Raw genomic sequence first — 16,795 nt, forward strand, 5'->3', positions numbered from 1 at the left:
GAGCAGAACAATTACGACAAGAAACCGCAGGGGAGGGACACACGACCCTCTCAGCAGGAAGGCTGGGGTCTGGAGTGGGTGTGGAGGGGCCGGTGTGAGGCCCAGGCGCTGCCTGCTGGGTGGCGGGTGCTGGGGGAGGCAGCGGGAATCGGCCGCTGATTAAGTCAGGTGGGGCCCGTGGGGGTCGCGGGAGCAGGGAGAGCCTGTGGGGGGGCAGGAGGTCCGGATGGCTGTGGGGCCTGAGGGGCTCCGGGGGGTGGGGTGCCCCCTGGAGGGTAGGGGACCCCCCAGTTCCTGCAGGAATGTTTACTGGGCACTTAGGAAATGCCGATCACGTGCAGGAATTCAGAGCCGAGGCCGCCTGAGAGACAGACACTTGGCTAGCGTGACCCCAACTGAGCAGACAGGACGCGGGGCTGTAGGAGCAGGCCACAGTGCGCGACCAGGGACGGGAGCCAGAGAGTCCGCTCGGCCCCCGCGGACGGAAACTGGGACCCCGCGGTCACGGCCGCTCCCCGCGCCTGCTCCAGGCGGCCCCCACACGTGGGGCGTCCTCGCCCTGTTCTTCCGAAACCGTCTCTCGGCTCTGCCTGTGACACGGGCCCTCTGCCTACTGTCGACGGAGGCTTTCGGTATTCGCCTCGCCTGCACCGCGGGGACTGACGCTGCTTCAGAAATGGGATCCACGCTCGGAGGTGAGGGTCGCGGTCCCGGAAGCGCCATGCCCGCTCCCCACCGCCTTCCGAAGCGCAGCGCTCCCCAGGACCTCGGGGCCGCAGGTGGGCACCCCCCGTGGGCACCCCCCTCCGCTGCTGGTTCTAGACCCGCCAGTCTCTGAGGTTCCCCGCTCCACGATGTGCTGCACCGGAGCCCCGAGCCCCCAGACGGCAGCAGAGTGGCAGGGGGCAGCCCCCCAGGGCAGTGGTGACTGCGTGTGGCATTTCCGGGACGCTGTGCCCTGAAGGCGCTAGACCCGCGAGCCTGGGACAGAGGGTAAGGGGACAGCCCAGCAGACGGGGAGGAAGACACTAGACTGTCATTCAAGGTCATAGACCTGGGTTCTTGGGTCCCACTGTCTGCTGTGACCCGTCAGAAGGGGCCTAAGCCACAACAGGAAGGGTCAACGTGAGTCGCTGCCCGAGCAGGACCCCTGGACTTCATGAGCCCCGTTCGGCCCCACTCCGGAGCCTTCCACGTCCCGACCCTGGGGCTTGCTCCGGGGCCCTTGCTGGTGACGGGGCACAGAGCAGCCGCCGCGAGGGGCGGCCACGGCGCGGCGCAGTCCCGGGACCTGCCGGGCTTACCTGGGACGATGACACGGTGACGTGATCGAACTTTCCCTGTCCCCCCTGCGGGACGGCCCGCACAAAGAAGAACTTTCGGCCGTCCTTGGAGAACACGGGCTCTTCGTTCTGGGGACGAAAGCAAAGGCTGCGGTCCATCAAAAGGCTTCGTTTTGAGGAGGTTTACCACGGCAACAAACATCTTGAGATCCCTTTTCTCTGTGATTTCTGATGAGGGGTCCGGTGGGAAGAACCAGCGCTGGGTGGGGCCTCTCCCGTCCTGGGGAATCGGGAGTCAGACCTTCTCCCTTCCAGGAGGGAGACTCAGGAATCAGCAGAGACGGACAGGAGGACGGCCCGTCGCGAGAGCACAGCCCCACGGTGGGCTTGTGTGCGCTGGTTCACGGGACAGAGCCTGCCGGCGGCGCGGGAGGCTCAGCGTTAGCCCGGCGCGGGGCACGGCAGGGGCGGCGGGGGCCGGCATGTATCACCCGCCACGGAGAACGTGGCTCTGAACACTCCCACGTCTGATTGTCCCTCACACGAATTCTACACGTCCGGTCCTGTCTGTTGTTCTTTTATTTCATAAAACCCACCTCGCACTGAAGGGCCCAGCAAGGGAGAAGTGACCAGGGCGAGAAACAGCACACGAGGACGCGTTCCCCGCGTTCTGAGACGCGGGGGCAGGAGCCGTTCTCCCAGGGACCTCTGACTCGCGCGCGGGCCGGACGGACCCACGTGCGCCGGGATCCGCTGCCCTCCCGGGGGACGGAGGCGCGGGCTGGGATTGAAGCCGAGGCCGACGGCGTGCTGCCCCCATCTCTGCGCCCTCCCCCCCCCCCCCACGACACTGGGCAGCCCCGGGGTCTGTCCGCCGCCTCGATGGGAGAAGAGGCATTTTGGTCCCGCGGCTGCCAGGCCTCTCCAGGGCTCCGGCCTGGGAGTCTCCCCCCGTGAACGGCAGCGAGTTGGCTCCGAGGCGTGTTTTCGGGCGCAAAGCGCTTCACGCTCCTGCGGGCTGAGCACACAGGAAAGACGCCCCAGCTGGCGCCGTGTGGGCCTCCCGGGGTGAGGGGACGCGTGTGCGCAGATGCGACGCCCCAGAGAAATAAATGAACACGTGATTAACGTGACATTTAATCTTCATGAATATTTGCAATAAAACGAAACCTTCAATCTGCAAATATTTGTTTTCCTATTTAGAGCAGGCAGCGTGGTATTTAAGCAGATGGAATGGGAAAGCGAGCAGCAACTCCGGCTTTTTAAACGTGCTTCTATTTGCCAGCGGCGGACGGATCCTGCAATATTGCCTCGGTTTTCTGGGGGAAATGTTTGCCCTTTTGGCAGAGGAAAATTCTCCAAATAAAGGTAGTAATTAGGCCTGGCCAGGTGCTTTGCTATTACGCCGAGAAGGCCCTCGTCCTGTTGATGTCGACGTTGCACTGGGGAAGGAGCGTGCGCACTCTGCCCGAGCCTCTCTGAGACCCGGTTTCTCGGGCTGTACCTGTGTTCTTGGTGAGAAAGCCCAGGGGGTTTTGAGAAGGGGATCCCGATGTTAACCCTGCTTCTGGCTCTCCTGGACTTTGGGGGAAGCATTCTAGTCTCTCTGGGCAGCAGGGAGCCTGCGTCTTTCCATGCCCCTCCCAACACATCAGTGCAGACGCAGGCTCCTCGTGAGTTCTCCATATCGTGTCTGCCAGTTCTTCCCAGAGAGCGGTTCAGATACACTCACCTTGCCCAACCTCCCAGCCTGGATCCTGAAATCACAAAACCAAAATTCTGGTAAAAGCTGAAAGACGGTTGGACGTTGGCCCACAGGACCAACTCTTCAACCAGAGGATGGGTTCTGGGGCTCTACCCCAAATCCCCGTGGATCTGCATCAGGACAGTGTTGCCAAGTCATGGCTGGTGGTGATGGAGTGTGTGTGTGTGTGTGTGTGTGTGTGTGTGTGTGTGTGTGTGTGTTGGGGAGGAGGCTGCCTATTCTTTTGGAATATTCCTAGGAGAGAGAGAACCGGGTGGACCTGCAACCGTGGGACACAAACACACTCGCCTCCTCTTGGTTGGCTCAAGGGGAGCCCCCCAGGGGCCATGTTTTGGCCCCAGAAAGCACAGGGGAGGAAAAGAGAGGGTGTGGGGGCTCGGGTCTGCTCCAGCCCACCCCTGCTTCCCTGGCAGCCAGGGATCAGAAGACCGTTGATCTGAGCAGACTGGGTTTCCAGAGGTCGATGGGACGTCCCAGATTCTGGCTCTTTCCAAGGACACTGTGTCCTGCTTGAGCTGGTGTCGAGTCTGTGCCTGTGGAGGGAGCACGCAGAGGTCAGCTGCAGCGAGCACACGGACGCCAGCCGGGAAGGTGTTCCTAACTTACACTCCAGGACCTCACGGAATCCTGAAGTTGTCGAACTGCTGCAGATGATTTTGTGAAAGGCAGGGTCCATCAAATCCTCCAGGAATCATCTCTTTGAAAGGCATGTCATGAGACGCTGTTGAAACCGGGTTTTCCGGCTGCCCCCGGAGGAGCTCTGTGTTACTGATGCTGGGGGAGTGGTACCGTAGAAATCAGGGCCTCCCCATGCTCCCCGGACCAGACCCAGGGAAGCACCAGCTTAGAGGAAGCGATTCCTTTATGGGACGTGTTTGCTTCCACTCAAAACGGCATCATGTAGTCTCTAACGGCTGTTTTAAACACATTAGCGGTTTGCTCAGTGAATGCTTTCAAGGCCACATTTTAAAAGTTGTAATTTTTTATGCTACTTTTTTAGTGCTGACTTGATTTTGCTGGGGAAGGTCTGGTTTCCTAAGTCCCCACTGCGCTGTCTGTCCGGAGCGTGGGTCGTGTTCGCAGGTAGGCGACAAGACGTGCTGCTGATAAATACAGAGACCCCCAGTGTGGACGGTGTCTCTGCAGCGGGTGGAGAGGCCCGCCAAGCCGCTCAGCCCTGCAGACTGTGGACCCCAAGGACCAGCCAGGATGGTGGGAGGTCAGGGGAGCCGCCACAGGCAGCAGCTTCCCCCTCCCAGAGGGTAACACATCGCTGGGCCGCCGCCAGGAGCTCCCCTCACTCCTCCTACTCAGACACAGAAGCTGCCCCCGACTCCAGGAGGTTGGGGGTCCCAGCGCTGTCCCTCAGGTCACACTCCCTTCTCCCTGCTCCAGCCCTGCGGACTGCGAACACTTGAACACATTCCTGAACATGTCGTAGGATGACTCCGCGGGCCGCACGTTGGCGTTGGACTCGTGTGCGCCTCTCATGTTCTCTGCCCGGTAGGTCTGTGAGAGCGGCAGGTCAAGCAGATTCATTTGAAGAAATGTATTGGGGTCAAATTCACATAAAATAAAACAAAACACTTTAATAAAAGTACATAGTTAAGTGGCAACTAGTACGTTCGTGATGTTGGGCAACCAGCATCCCTCTGGTTCCAGAACATTCCCATCACCCCAGAGACAAGCCCAGGCCCTTGAAGCTGCTCCTCCCTGTCCCCTGCCCCCACGCCGGTGGCCAGCAACAGCTCCGTGAACTCATTTATTCCAACGTCTCGTGTTCACGGAATCACACAGTGGGGGTCCTTTTGTCCGGCTCCTGTCCCCCCGCAGAACATTCTTTCTTTGCTCCAGATGGCCAAACAGGAGAGACGGCCCGAATGCCCCCCGACAGATTAACCAGCTGTGGTCTCTCCAGACAACGGGCGTAGCGGAGCGCTGATAAGGAAGGACGTTCTCGCACTTGCTAGCCGGCGGCTCAGGAAAAGGACCTGGCGTCAGTATGGGACGACCAGACGACCAGAGAGATAACACGTTCTCTCCTGATTCTTCCCGTCCAGCTCCCTGAGGTTTGTCTGATGCAAGCGGACCACCAGCACGCACACGTGGTATCCGTGCTCTCACTGTGGGGCCGTGGCCTTCAGGAACGTCCCAGCACGGCGCCAGCATCGTTCCGGCTCCTGCTGTAGGGCCCTGGAGCCCTCGCGCACCCTCCGCATCGCCTCGGCTCGGGCTGGGCAGCCTGACGTCCGTGCAGGAAACGAAAGTGGGCACTCGGGCTCGTGCTCTTCTGGGGAAGCCTGGCAAGGAGGAGTCCTGGAAAGCAGTCGGGTCCCCCGGTGAGGCTGCCCTCCCGGAATTAGTGACGGGAGGTGGGGGCAGACCGTCCATTCCACACAGCGGAGGTGTCGGCAGCGGGTCCCTGACCCCGGCTCATCAGGTCCGTGAGGAAGGACGCCGGCGCCCGCTCCACCGCGGTCCCTGACCCTCCAGCCCAGTGTGACTTCTCCCACCAGTTCTCAGGCCGTGTTCCTGCCAGGAGGCTGGACAGGAAGCAAGGAAGCGTCTAAAACACTCTCGCCTGTTCTTTGACGGGTTGCGGGTGAGACAAAGCGACAGAAAACACCGGTGCTAGGGCTTCGCTATTTTGGGGCAGTTGGACCGTTTTTGCTGGGGCAGAGGCTGACCCCGTTGGCCTCTCTGACCTCCTGGAATCCCAGGCCCCCAGAGCTTGTCTAACGGGCGTTTCTGACCCACGTCAGGAGGGGAAACCCGGGGGGGCTCTCGGCCAGGTCCCCAGGAAGGCTCAGGCCACACCACTGCGCGGCCCGCCTCACCCGGGACCCCTGAGAACACGCAGAGAGAAAAGCGGAGAAATGTCTCCTTTCCTCTGCTGGGGCAGAGCAGACTGCGGCCACTCCTCCGGCCTCCTCACGGCCTCCAAAAGGCCGTCCCTCTGACTGAGCCCTGAGATCTCACCCAGAGAGCTCAAGGCCATCTTCCGTGGCCCTGGGGTTCTCCGGTCACGCTCAAGGCCATGGGGAGCAGGGGTGAGATGGGCCGAGCAGCCCACGCCTCCCACCGGGGCTCGAAGCTCCACGGCTCCGTGGGGGGTTGAACGGGAGGAGCCGTTTGGTGGTGAAAACCCCGGAGGCCAGCACGGTGGTGGCGGATCCGGTGGCCGGCGCAGACATCGTGGGAGCTTCGACGGGAGCACTTACCTGTCTGTGGAGCCAGGCTTCGCTTTCATCCTCGTGTTTCTGAAATGGAACAAGGAGCATCAGAGGAAGGCTGTCTTGTTTTTGCATGTTTTGTGCCTGTGGCCAGCTGGTTGCGAACAGTTCGAGTCCCCTCGATGGTGGTTGTGCAAACACAGACAAGGCCTCGGCCCGTCCCGGAGGCAGCGTCCCAGCCCCACACCAGTGTCCATGAACAAGGAAAACGTCACTTGCCCCGGCAGCGAGGACCATGTCCTCATGGCGGGCAGGAGCCCCCTGGAAGACGGTGCACCCCTACCCCTGGGGCCCCGGGTCTCGGGTGCCGCATGGGTGCAGGGTGTGCATGTGCACGTGCATGGACACTTCTCACACGTCCAGGTTACAGCTCTGAATGACAGTCCCGGCAGCCCAGGACAGCACAGGGACCGAGACGTAAATCTCCGGGGAGTGTGAGGAGAGAGGTACAACGGGAGACACAAACAAAACAAAACACCAGCGTGACGGCTGGGCAACGGGGGCTGCTCCCCGTGCTGCTCTGACCTCCAGCTGCCGGGCGTGGGGGTGGGGGGTCCTGTCTGTGGACCAGCGGCAGGAAGGGGTCGCGTGGCTGACATGCACAGGTCGGGGCACAGGTGAGACGAAGGTGCAGAACCAGCAATCCCCAGCCCCCGGCCGCGCCTCTGTCCTTCCGGGACCCACGGTACAACCTGGGGTCTGATCTCCATCGCACCAAGAAACGAGGCACATCCCTGACCCACTGGGGGCCATCAGATCGCTGAGCTCACCCTGACACTGAGCTTGCTGTGGAAAGAGCTGTGCTCCCCGCCCCCCAAACACAGCAAAGCAAAGTGGCTCTGCAGGTGTTTTTCTCCCCAGTTGGGAGATGGAAATGTATGGTCTTAAACGGAGCTTCTGAAAGACATGCCTGCGTTGATTAATGGAGTTTAATGGATTTTTTTTTAAAACCTAATACTAGGAGGTCAGCCTCTAGGGCTCGCTCTGGAGTGCAGGGATCTGAGCCCATGGGGCGGAGGGCATGCCCGCTGCAGGCCGGAGCAGTGGAGGGGCCGTTCCTTTGAGCCGCCCGGTGGCCAGGCCTCCGTTCGGATTTCCACGCTTTCTCTCTGCTTCTGTATGTCTTTTCCACTTTGTCTTCCCTACATTTGTTTGCCTTCTCTGAGATCACATTCAGTCAGGCCGAGGCCCCGAGGGACACTGCTGGCCTCACCCGTGCCCTTAGAGGCAGATGCTGGCCCACCTGGGTGCTGACCCACGCAGGGGGGCACCTGCTCCGGGCGGGTGCAGGACAGAGCCCACCCAAGGGGGAAGCCGGGCTGTAGTGCTGGCCCTGCCTGGGTCCCGGGGCCTCAGGCTACCCCTTGCCCTCTCTGATGTCCACTGGAAAATGAGGGGACGCTCGTGGGGAGACAGGCACGGGCCCAGGTGAAGGGGAATAACACATCCACGGACAGCGGAGTGTGCCCTAGTCCCAGGACGGGACTCCGGGGTCGCGGAGCGGGGAGCCCAGAGGTTTGCAGCAGTGCACGATTCATCCACAAGGTGGCAGCAAAGCAGAGGCCAGCGGGTAGGTCCCCACCGAGGTTGGTGCCCAGTGACTTGCCCAACCCCCACCCCACTGCAACCTCCAGGCTTCCCCATTGGTTCCCCCCCGCACACCCCCCCCCCCCGTACCTTTGTGCAGACCCCAGTGGTGGCGTCGCAGAGGGTGAGGATGGACACGTTCTGCGCGCGGCTCAGCCAGTTGACGGCGACCTTGGTGCTGGTGGCCCACTTCACCATGGTGATGTAGTACTCCCTGCGGGCACACAGGCACGTCGCGTTAGCGGTCTTGGCCACGGCCGCCGGCAGCCCGGCACCTCCCGGCCCGGGACGCTGGGGCCAGCAGCGCACGCATTGGGGGTTCACGCGGCCCCAGGGGTCTGAAATGGGGCTTCCGGACCCCGGGCACTGATGCTGAACTCTGCTGGGAAGCCGGGTCACCGGTGCGCAAGGAGCCAGGCGGGAGTGTGGTTCTGTCCACCCAGCTGCCCCCCCCCCCCGAGGGCGACCGTGTCTCCTGCTGCCCCATGGGTTTTATAAGTCAGGCTGCACCCGGCTGACCTACTGGTTGGTTTTCCTGCCCCAACCCGGGGCAAGCTCACACCTCCCTGGAGGTCACACAAGGGGCCGCAGAGCGAGACCAGGAGGGGCTGGAGAGAGAGGCTCTCGCGCAGTGCAAGAGACCGTGGACATACAAGGGCGAGCAGAGGAAGGCGCCGTGCTCCCTTTTCCTCTCCCGTGAAGGCACAATGCCCAGGGGACAGCATTTGCCGGCTAATTAGGGAAATCAGTGCATGGCTCCAGGCACCAGCAGATACCCTACCGGTCACATGCCCGCTTTCCCCTGAACCTGGAAATATCACAGTGTTCTAGGCTACCCTGTACCTCGCAGGGACGGGGAGGGTCCTGGGGCTTCTGGTAATTAATTCAATCACCCAGAGCCCTCTGAACACAGGATTTTTAGGGGGAAAAGAAAAAACATGTTTAAGAGGAAGAAGAAAATACCAAGAAACAAGTGTACAGAAAGACTATCCTGAGGAGAGCTCCAAGAATGTTCCGGAGGCCCGCCAACCCTGTTCCGTCACCTGCCCTATCTATCTATAATGAGATCTATTGTTCAGAATGATGACTCTGTGGTCTTACAAGATCATTTATCACCAACCACGGCAGCATGTTCACTAGACAATGCCCTGCAGGCTGGACAGGCCCGTGACAGTGCCCAGTGATTATTTTCAACAGAAAGGCCTAAATCACCAGGTGCTTTCCACTAAGCTTGGGTTAAGCACGCAAGGAGATTAAATTGTTGTGTCCCTGTTTCTTAAATCCACCTGCTCATCAAAACTCTAAATGACCCAAGTCAAGAGCTGGCTCAGGCCGCCCCTCCCCCGGCTGGTTTGCAGTCCTGGCCCATCTGCTGGGGATGTGGCTGGTGACGATGTCACTCGGCCATAATCCAGGATTTTCAACTTTCTCAACTGCTGTGAATTTTGAAAGAGGTCTGGATCCGCTGCTGCCATCTGCACAGCAAGCGCCAGGCCTCAGGGGCCTGGGTCCGTGTGTCTACAGGACGTGCCTTCTCACCCAACAGCGTCAGGCTCCTGCTCTGACAAGGAGCACGGCCTTTCAGTAGGTCCTCGCGGACGCTGCCCTGCCCGAGGGCTCGGAGCCCATTTCCAATGTGAGGTTCAATGGGCTCCCTGAGTATCTGCGGGCACGGAAACATTTCTTTATCTTGGCTCTTCAGAGTAACTCGGGTTTGTGCCCGGCCCCCGTTCTTGAATAAGACTTCTTATTTTTAAATTGCAGTACAAACGACTCTTGGAACCCTGCTCGGTAGATGCCAGAGGCCGCTAGCTGGCGGGGCCACGGGGACGGCTGCGAGGGAACCCCTGTTGTCCTGGACCGTGGGCCTGTCGGACCCGGAAGATCATGCTGGGGGTGTGGCGTGGGAAGTCACAGAGACGAGCAAACATGCTTCATCTGGATGAAATTAAGGAGGAGAAAGTCAGATCTCCTGGAACGACTGGTTTTTCCTCCCACGGCCCCCACACTGGTTAGGGAGGACCCCGTCCTCGGAAACACTCATCTGCTCTATGTGTCTTTCCAGGTCTTACGGTGCTGTTCTGCACACTCTTCATATTGACCCAATATAAGTTTTCTCTCCTCTACTCCCCTAATTTGTGATCTGAGGCATGTTGTAGGAAGGAGGAAATAAGTGCATGACAGGACAGTGAAACCTGGACCCACCTGGCGTATTTGTGTGGACACGCAGGGGCCCGGATGAAGGGCCGGTGCAGCGCCCCCCGGGGAGCCTGCGGGCTTTGCTTCCGCACCTTGACACGGAACTTGAATCTGCAGCCCCTCATCTGCGTAATATGAATTTCAAACAAACTGGTGGCACCCTTAGAGATTTTACAGCGAGGAAATATAGTGAATAATTCTTTTTAGAAGTCTAGAAACAATAAAAGTTATGAAGGACTCCATAAAGATGACCTAATATATCTCCGTACACGTAGGCGCACTGCCTCCCCGTTGGGTGGAGATCGTCAATCGTGTCGCCAGTCGTCAAGGCCCTGGGAAGCCCTCCCCTGAGTCTCCTTCAGGATGTCACACCGACCTCATCCCTTGTACAGCAATAACCTCGTCTCGAACAAACGTTTCCCCATCCCATGAATTCCATCGGTGACTGGGCTGCGTGCCGAGTACGTGCCGGCTATTTACAAAATCAAGTCAAACGCAAAGATAAAGCACCGTCAGGGATGGGTGATTTATAAGGAGCCACCAACTCCAGAGCCTCACGGAGGAGTAACACTCAGGAAGGAAGGACGCTCTTTCGCGGTGGGAGATCTGGAGTCCCACCATACGTTTGTGGAAAGGAGAATACGACCTTTACCCATTTCCAAAATTTTCCTTAAGAAGAAATCCACATGTAGATAAGAAAAGTTCTCCAGGTTCCTTACACATTTTCCATTCTCTCCAGTTTCAAAGCTGTTAGCTTGATGGTTACACACGGGAAACAGCGCAGACGGGCTACGGGGCTGGTGGCACGGACCGAGGTCATGTCGGTCAGGCTGCCGATGGTGGCTGAGGGGGACGATCTGTTCCATGGTCCCCTTTCAGTGTGGACCACATGGACACACGAGGGTCTCCGGCACTCAGTAGCATCTGGTTAGCAAATCTGCAGTAACCTTTACCAGCTTAGTGTGGATGTGCGTCTAAACCACACTCATAAAAGACATAAAATGATGATACCCCTAAAACAGAGTGTTGAAAACCTCCAGCAGCCACAGCACAGAGAGAGCACATGAAGCCACCCGGCGGACTGCCTACCACGTGCCTCACTCGGCGAGGCAAGTGAGAGAACAGGAGTCTCCCCCTGGGGTCTCATCCCTCCTCAGGAACCCTGACCTCGCACCACCCAGAAACCTGGGAAGTCAAAGCCTTGCTACGTCCATGTTACAGAAGATCATGATTTTTCGTAGATGTCTATTGACTTAGAACGTCAAGAAAAACCCACAAAAAATTATAAAGAAGGCAGAAGAAAACATTCGACTCTGCCCAGCGGAGGCACGCCAGATGGATTCGGGTGAGACTCAGTCTTCCGATTCCATCAGAGAAGGTTCAAGCAGCCCCCAAAGTTCAGAGTCAAAAATAACCCTCCTGTGCCATCTGTCGCCGGGTGTGCGGCGTGGGCGGCTCCGGCTGTCTCCTTCCTGAGCTGGAGAGCGGCAGAGGTCGTCACACAGCCCGGATGGAGGAAAAGGCAATCACGCCGATGGCACAAGAGCAGAACAGAGTGGGGCGCCCGGGGGGCTCAGTCGGTGAAGCATCTGCCTTCGGCTCCGGTCACGATCCCAGGGTCCTGGGATCGAGCCCCACATCGGGCTCCTTGAGCAGCAGGGAGCTTGCTTCTCCCTCTGCTTGTGAGAGTGTGCTCGCTCTCTCTCTCTCTCTCTGACAAAGAGACTCTTTCTTTGAAGAAAAAAAAGGGAAAGCAGAACATAACCTTAAGAATACAGGATCAGACGAAGAGGAGGAGTAAAAGGTTCTAGGGAAACCATATCCGAAGGTGAGAGAAATTGGACTCAAAGACCCTGAGGAAAATTTGGGAAGCTCTTCCAGAAGGCAGAGGAAGTTGCCACAGAGGCAAAAAGAAGGAACAGGGACTGTTCTCCTGTCCCGGGATGTGAGAGCTTATTACAAGCTTATTATTAGTGTTTTACTTTTGCTTCAACATGGACGGGACTGGAGGAGATGATGCTGAGTGAAATAAGTCAAGCAGAGAGAGTCAATTATCACAGGGTTTCACTTACTTGTGGAGCATAAGGAATAACACAGAGGACTTGGGGAGATGGAGAGGAGAAGGGAGTTGGGGGAAATCGGAGGGGAGATGAACCATGAGAGACTGTGGACTCTGAGAAACAAACTGAGGGTTTCAGAGGCGTTGGGTGAGGGATGGGGGAGCCCCGTGGTGGGGACTCAGGGGGGCATGGATCGCACAGAGCCCTGGGTGTCACACACAGTGAATCATGGAACCCTGCATCAGAAATTAATGATGTACGGTATGTGACTGACATGACACATAAAAAAAAGAAAAAAAAACCCAATGCATGGAGTTGTCGAGAAACAGGTTGGTGACGTGGACAAGGTGAAGTGTGGACCAGCACACGTGGGGACTCAGGGGGAGGGGCTCCCGGCCACACTGAGTTTGCAAGAATGAGATTTTCCTTTTGGGCTCCTGAAGAAATGAGTTGACACGATAAGAAAAGCGGACAAGAGAGGCCAAATCAGCAGCAGACACTCCGTGAATTAATTACCTAGCCTCGTCAGTGAAGGTGTAACTACACATCCAAGTGATGAGATCAGACGATGGGCCTCTCTGGTCCTAGCTACAGATGCTGAAAACGGGCGGGATGAGGCTCTCCAGACCCCGCAGCATTCTCCGTGAGGTCACAGTCACCCCTCCTTCCTCGAAACGCTCCTGGCACCGGCGATCTGCACCATCGTCCCTCAAATCATCAGGCAGTGACAATTCTCCTTGACCGTTCACCAGGCTGGGAACCCCTTGGGGCAACGAGCAAGGCCATGCCCCTTACTAGTCCTGACGCAGGACCCAGGCTTGGGTACCTAGAGGAGAAATCTATGTAATTCTTACAGCTTGAAGCACCCTGTCTCTCGAGGGGCCATGGGGAGGCAGTGACCGAGGAGAACCTAGAGGGACTTCGAGTGGGAAGGAAACTCAACATCAATGAAGTCACCAGTAGTCAGAGCTGGCCACACCGTAGGGGCCGTCGGTGCCCCCAGCTGGGAGAGCAAGAAGAGGAATAATGGGGGCAGCTATGACGGCATCAACAGACGGACTAACTCTAACAGATGCGGCTACGGAGAGCCTTGAGCCCCCGTGACCATGGCTCTCCACGGGGCCTGTTTGCGTGGGAGCAGCTGAAGCCTCTGGCGGGCAGACGTCATTGCTGCGCCCACTGTGCCCATCGCACCGCAGCCGGGAAGGAAGAGCGGACAGATACGGGGAAGCCCAGGTCCACGGTCCCGTGTGCCCCCGGTCGGGGTTGCAGAACATGCCCCCCGCAGCTACCATGCTCAGGGAGGTCGGCCTCTCCCCTGCAGGGCCACCAGCACACAGTAATGACGACACAGGGTCAGTTAAAGCCTCCACCCCAGGGGACAAAGACAGTGGCACAGCTGGTCTCCGTCCCCATGCCTGATCATGCAAGTGTGGTCCCCCGACCAGCAGCGCCTGGGAAAGTTGGAAATGCAGATTCTTAGGCCCACTCCAGACCCACTGAACCCAACGCTCCGTGCGTGGGGCCGAGCAGCGCCTGACCAAACGAGGCCCAGATGGTCCTAGCGGCGCTCTAGCTTAGGAACCACGATCTCAGTGAGCTCCGCAACACGCTGGTGACAACAGCTCCAAGGGCCACTTAGCCATGGGTCACCACATCCATCTCTGCCCTTACTAGGTGTTCTCTGGAGGAATAAACGTCACGGCGGGCAGATAGGCTGGCTGCAGTACAAGGAGGGAGAAGACAGGACTAAAGCAGAATGATTTACGGCAGCGAGGAGGGGCAGGGCTGCGGACGACACAGGATTCATCCAATGTGCAGATGAAGGGAGATGCGAAAATATTCTGATAATCCCAGAAAACAGATGATCGTATTTTAAGAATTGTAGAAATTGTATTTTAAAAGGAACGCGATACCAAAATATCAGTAGGAAGCAAAAGATTCCTGGAAGAAATGTTACCCATTTCCTCTTTATTCTAAAGTACTTCGTCGGCCAATGAATAGCATGTGTTCTCCCAGAGAACACTCAGGGAGGGCTGCGCGCTGTGTAGACACGCTTCCAGGGGCTGGTGACACAGGGAGCCAAACCCTCGTGGGACGGGGGACGCTCCCAACCCCGTGTGTGGGGAGACAGACACCCCTCGTTTCAGGGCCGGGAAGGGACGGCCCTGCTGTGAGGAGACATGTGCCGAGTGAGTGCTGGAAAGCACACGTTTGCTGAGAAAACATTACAATGTTCCCGTGAATCTCCAGCCAAAGGTGCCTTCGAATCCAAATACTCGGACTCTTCCTGGTAAGCAGTATATGAATTTTTCATCAGTCCATTTGCTTGCCATAAAATATTAACAAGGCCTTGTCTCTCTCACAGGGCTTAGCATGCCGCGTCCCTTCTCGGTGCTCCAAATTCGGGCGAAGGTTCTGACAGTCGTGTGGCAATAAAGGACCAGGGGACAAAAGGTCTGTTTATCTACTGAAACGAAGCCTGCAATCGACTCTGGCGTCTTCTCAGCAACGTTCATCCCCTGAATAAAGCCAGAGCAAAAAAAATATTCGAGAGAGAAATTTTTAAAAAATGACGTTCTTGGATAGGCACTGCCGAGCACATTGAGACAATGTTCAGTGTCGCTGAAACAGTGTCGCTGTGATGAGGGGCACCTGCTCGCCCTCAGAGCCGCCTTGTAACTGTATGCACACATCCGCAGGCGACTGCGTTTTGCAGAAGGTAAAAATGATGTGACTGTCAGACAAATTACTGTTCGATGTGTATTTCCATAACTTCCCTTTCACTGGAGTAACAGACTGTGATAACTTCCCCTTCCATCTAGGGGTCGGCCGTAACGCTGGGCCAACGGTCAGGGTGAGGGAGAAGGAAGGGAGGGAGGGGAGATCTTAGGGCTTGTGGAGTCCTTACTCAGCAGGTTGCCTGCTTTGAACATGAAGGGATTCACTGACTAGGAGACCCAAAGGCAAGTGATGGAGGCGGTAGGGTGTGAAGGTTACAGTGATGGTGGTGATGCCGGGGATGGTAATGACGGGGCTGGTAGTGATGGTGCTGGTGATGGCAGTGATGGGGGTGGTGGTGACGGCTGGTAATGGTGCTGGTGCTGGTGGTAGTGCTTGTGGTTGGTGATGGGGCTGTGATGGCCGTGGTGGTGGCCATGGTGGTGATGATGGTGGTGGCAGTGATGGCAGTGGTGGTTGGTGATGGTTGGTAATGGTGATTGTGGTGTGATGGTAGTGGTGGTGATGATGGTGATGATGGCAGTGGTGGTGGTTGTTGATGGGGGTGATGAAGGTGGTTGTTGATGGGGGTGGTGACAGTGGTGATGGTGCTGATGGTGGTGATGGTGGTGATGGTGGTGACGCTGTAGGTAATGGTGGTTGAGATAAGGTGGTGGCAGTGTAGTTGCTGATGGGGCTGAGGCTGAGGCCATTAGTAATTGGGACCCAGTGTTTGTGTGATGCTTCCATTGCTCTGATGACCTCTATCCCCCTCTTATTTCTTCGTGAAGACTTGTACTGGATCCACTGTAGCAATCTCCCAGCGAGTCCCTATTTTGTACAGAAGGAGCAGAAAGAGGACCCCATTTCCTGATCATGGGTGGTGGATAAGGCAGAGGCCGCTGGTGGGAGGAAGGCACGAGGATGTGAGCTCCCGGGAACTGCAGCAATCTAGACCGTGGGCGCAGTTCGAAGGCAGAGAGCAATGTGCGTGCTACGGCTTTACACACAGCTGAGTGAAAAAGGAAACAGGTCTACACACACACACACACACACACACACATACACACACACACCAGTTTATACACCTGGATCTACGTACATCACAACGCCACTTACACAAGATGAGTGCGCACACATACAGGCGACAACACAGACTTTACCAACATTAATGGGGAGAGAGGGTCAAGTAGATTGAACTAGGTGCCTGTAGTGACTTCTCTCACATCAGCCCTGCCAACATCTTTCTAGATCTATCTCCTGCGGCAAGGGAAACAAATGCAAAAATCAACTATTAGGACCACATCAAAATAAAAAGATTTTGCACAGCAAAGGAAATAATCAACAAAACTAAAGTCAACCTAGGGAACGGGAGGAGATATTTGCGAATGACCACTGCGGTAAAGGGCTGGAATCCCAAATGTATAAAGCACTAATAACACTCATCCTCCAAAAAACCCAAAGAATTCAGTCCAAATATGAGCAGGAGACACGAACAGACATTTCTCCAAAGAAGACATCCACCTGGCCAACAGATGTATGAAAAAATGCTCCACATCACTCGGCATCAGGGAAATGCAAATCAAATCCACAGGGAGATGCCCCCTCACAGCAGTCAGAATGGCTCCAATTAAAACACAGGAAACAAGTGTTGGCGAGGATGTGGAGAAAGGGGAACCCTCCTACACCATTGGTGGAACGCAAGCTGGTGCAGCCACTCTGGAAGACAGCATGGAGGTTCCTCAATAAATTAAAAATAGAGCTACCCCATGACCCTGCAATTGCACTACTGGTCATTTACCCAGAAAATACAAGAGCCAAGCATCCCTGTGTTTACAGCAGCCAAGATACGGAAGCAGCCCAAGTGTCCATCGGCGGAGGAGTGGAGAAAGAAGATGTGGTGTGTGTATATAAATATAGGGGAATATCACTCAAGCACAGAAAGAA

General features: G+C 57.0%; 1 protein-coding gene across 4 annotated transcripts in view; it reads right to left on the minus strand.

The window, feature by feature from the left end:
- Window positions 1-16,795, minus strand: part of DPP6 (dipeptidyl peptidase like 6) — an 850,942-nt gene that overhangs the window by 63,873 nt on the left and 770,274 nt on the right. For all 4 annotated transcript variants that reach the window (XM_004766000.3, XM_045086322.1, XM_045086321.1 and 1 more), the window contains exons 11-13: window positions 7,959-8,082; window positions 6,270-6,308; window positions 1,305-1,412 (exon numbers count right to left, since the gene is read on the minus strand). In XM_004766000.3, the coding sequence (XP_004766057.1) occupies window positions 1,305-1,412; window positions 6,270-6,308; window positions 7,959-8,082 (271 nt within the window). The remainder of the gene's footprint in view (window positions 1-1,304; window positions 1,413-6,269; window positions 6,309-7,958; window positions 8,083-16,795) is intronic.

This window comes from Mustela putorius, unplaced genomic scaffold (assembly GCF_011764305.1).
Source record: "Mustela putorius furo isolate JIRA1106 unplaced genomic scaffold, ASM1176430v1.1 tig00000929_pilon_pilon_pilon, whole genome shotgun sequence".
NCBI lineage: Eukaryota > Metazoa > Chordata > Mammalia > Carnivora > Mustelidae > Mustela > Mustela putorius.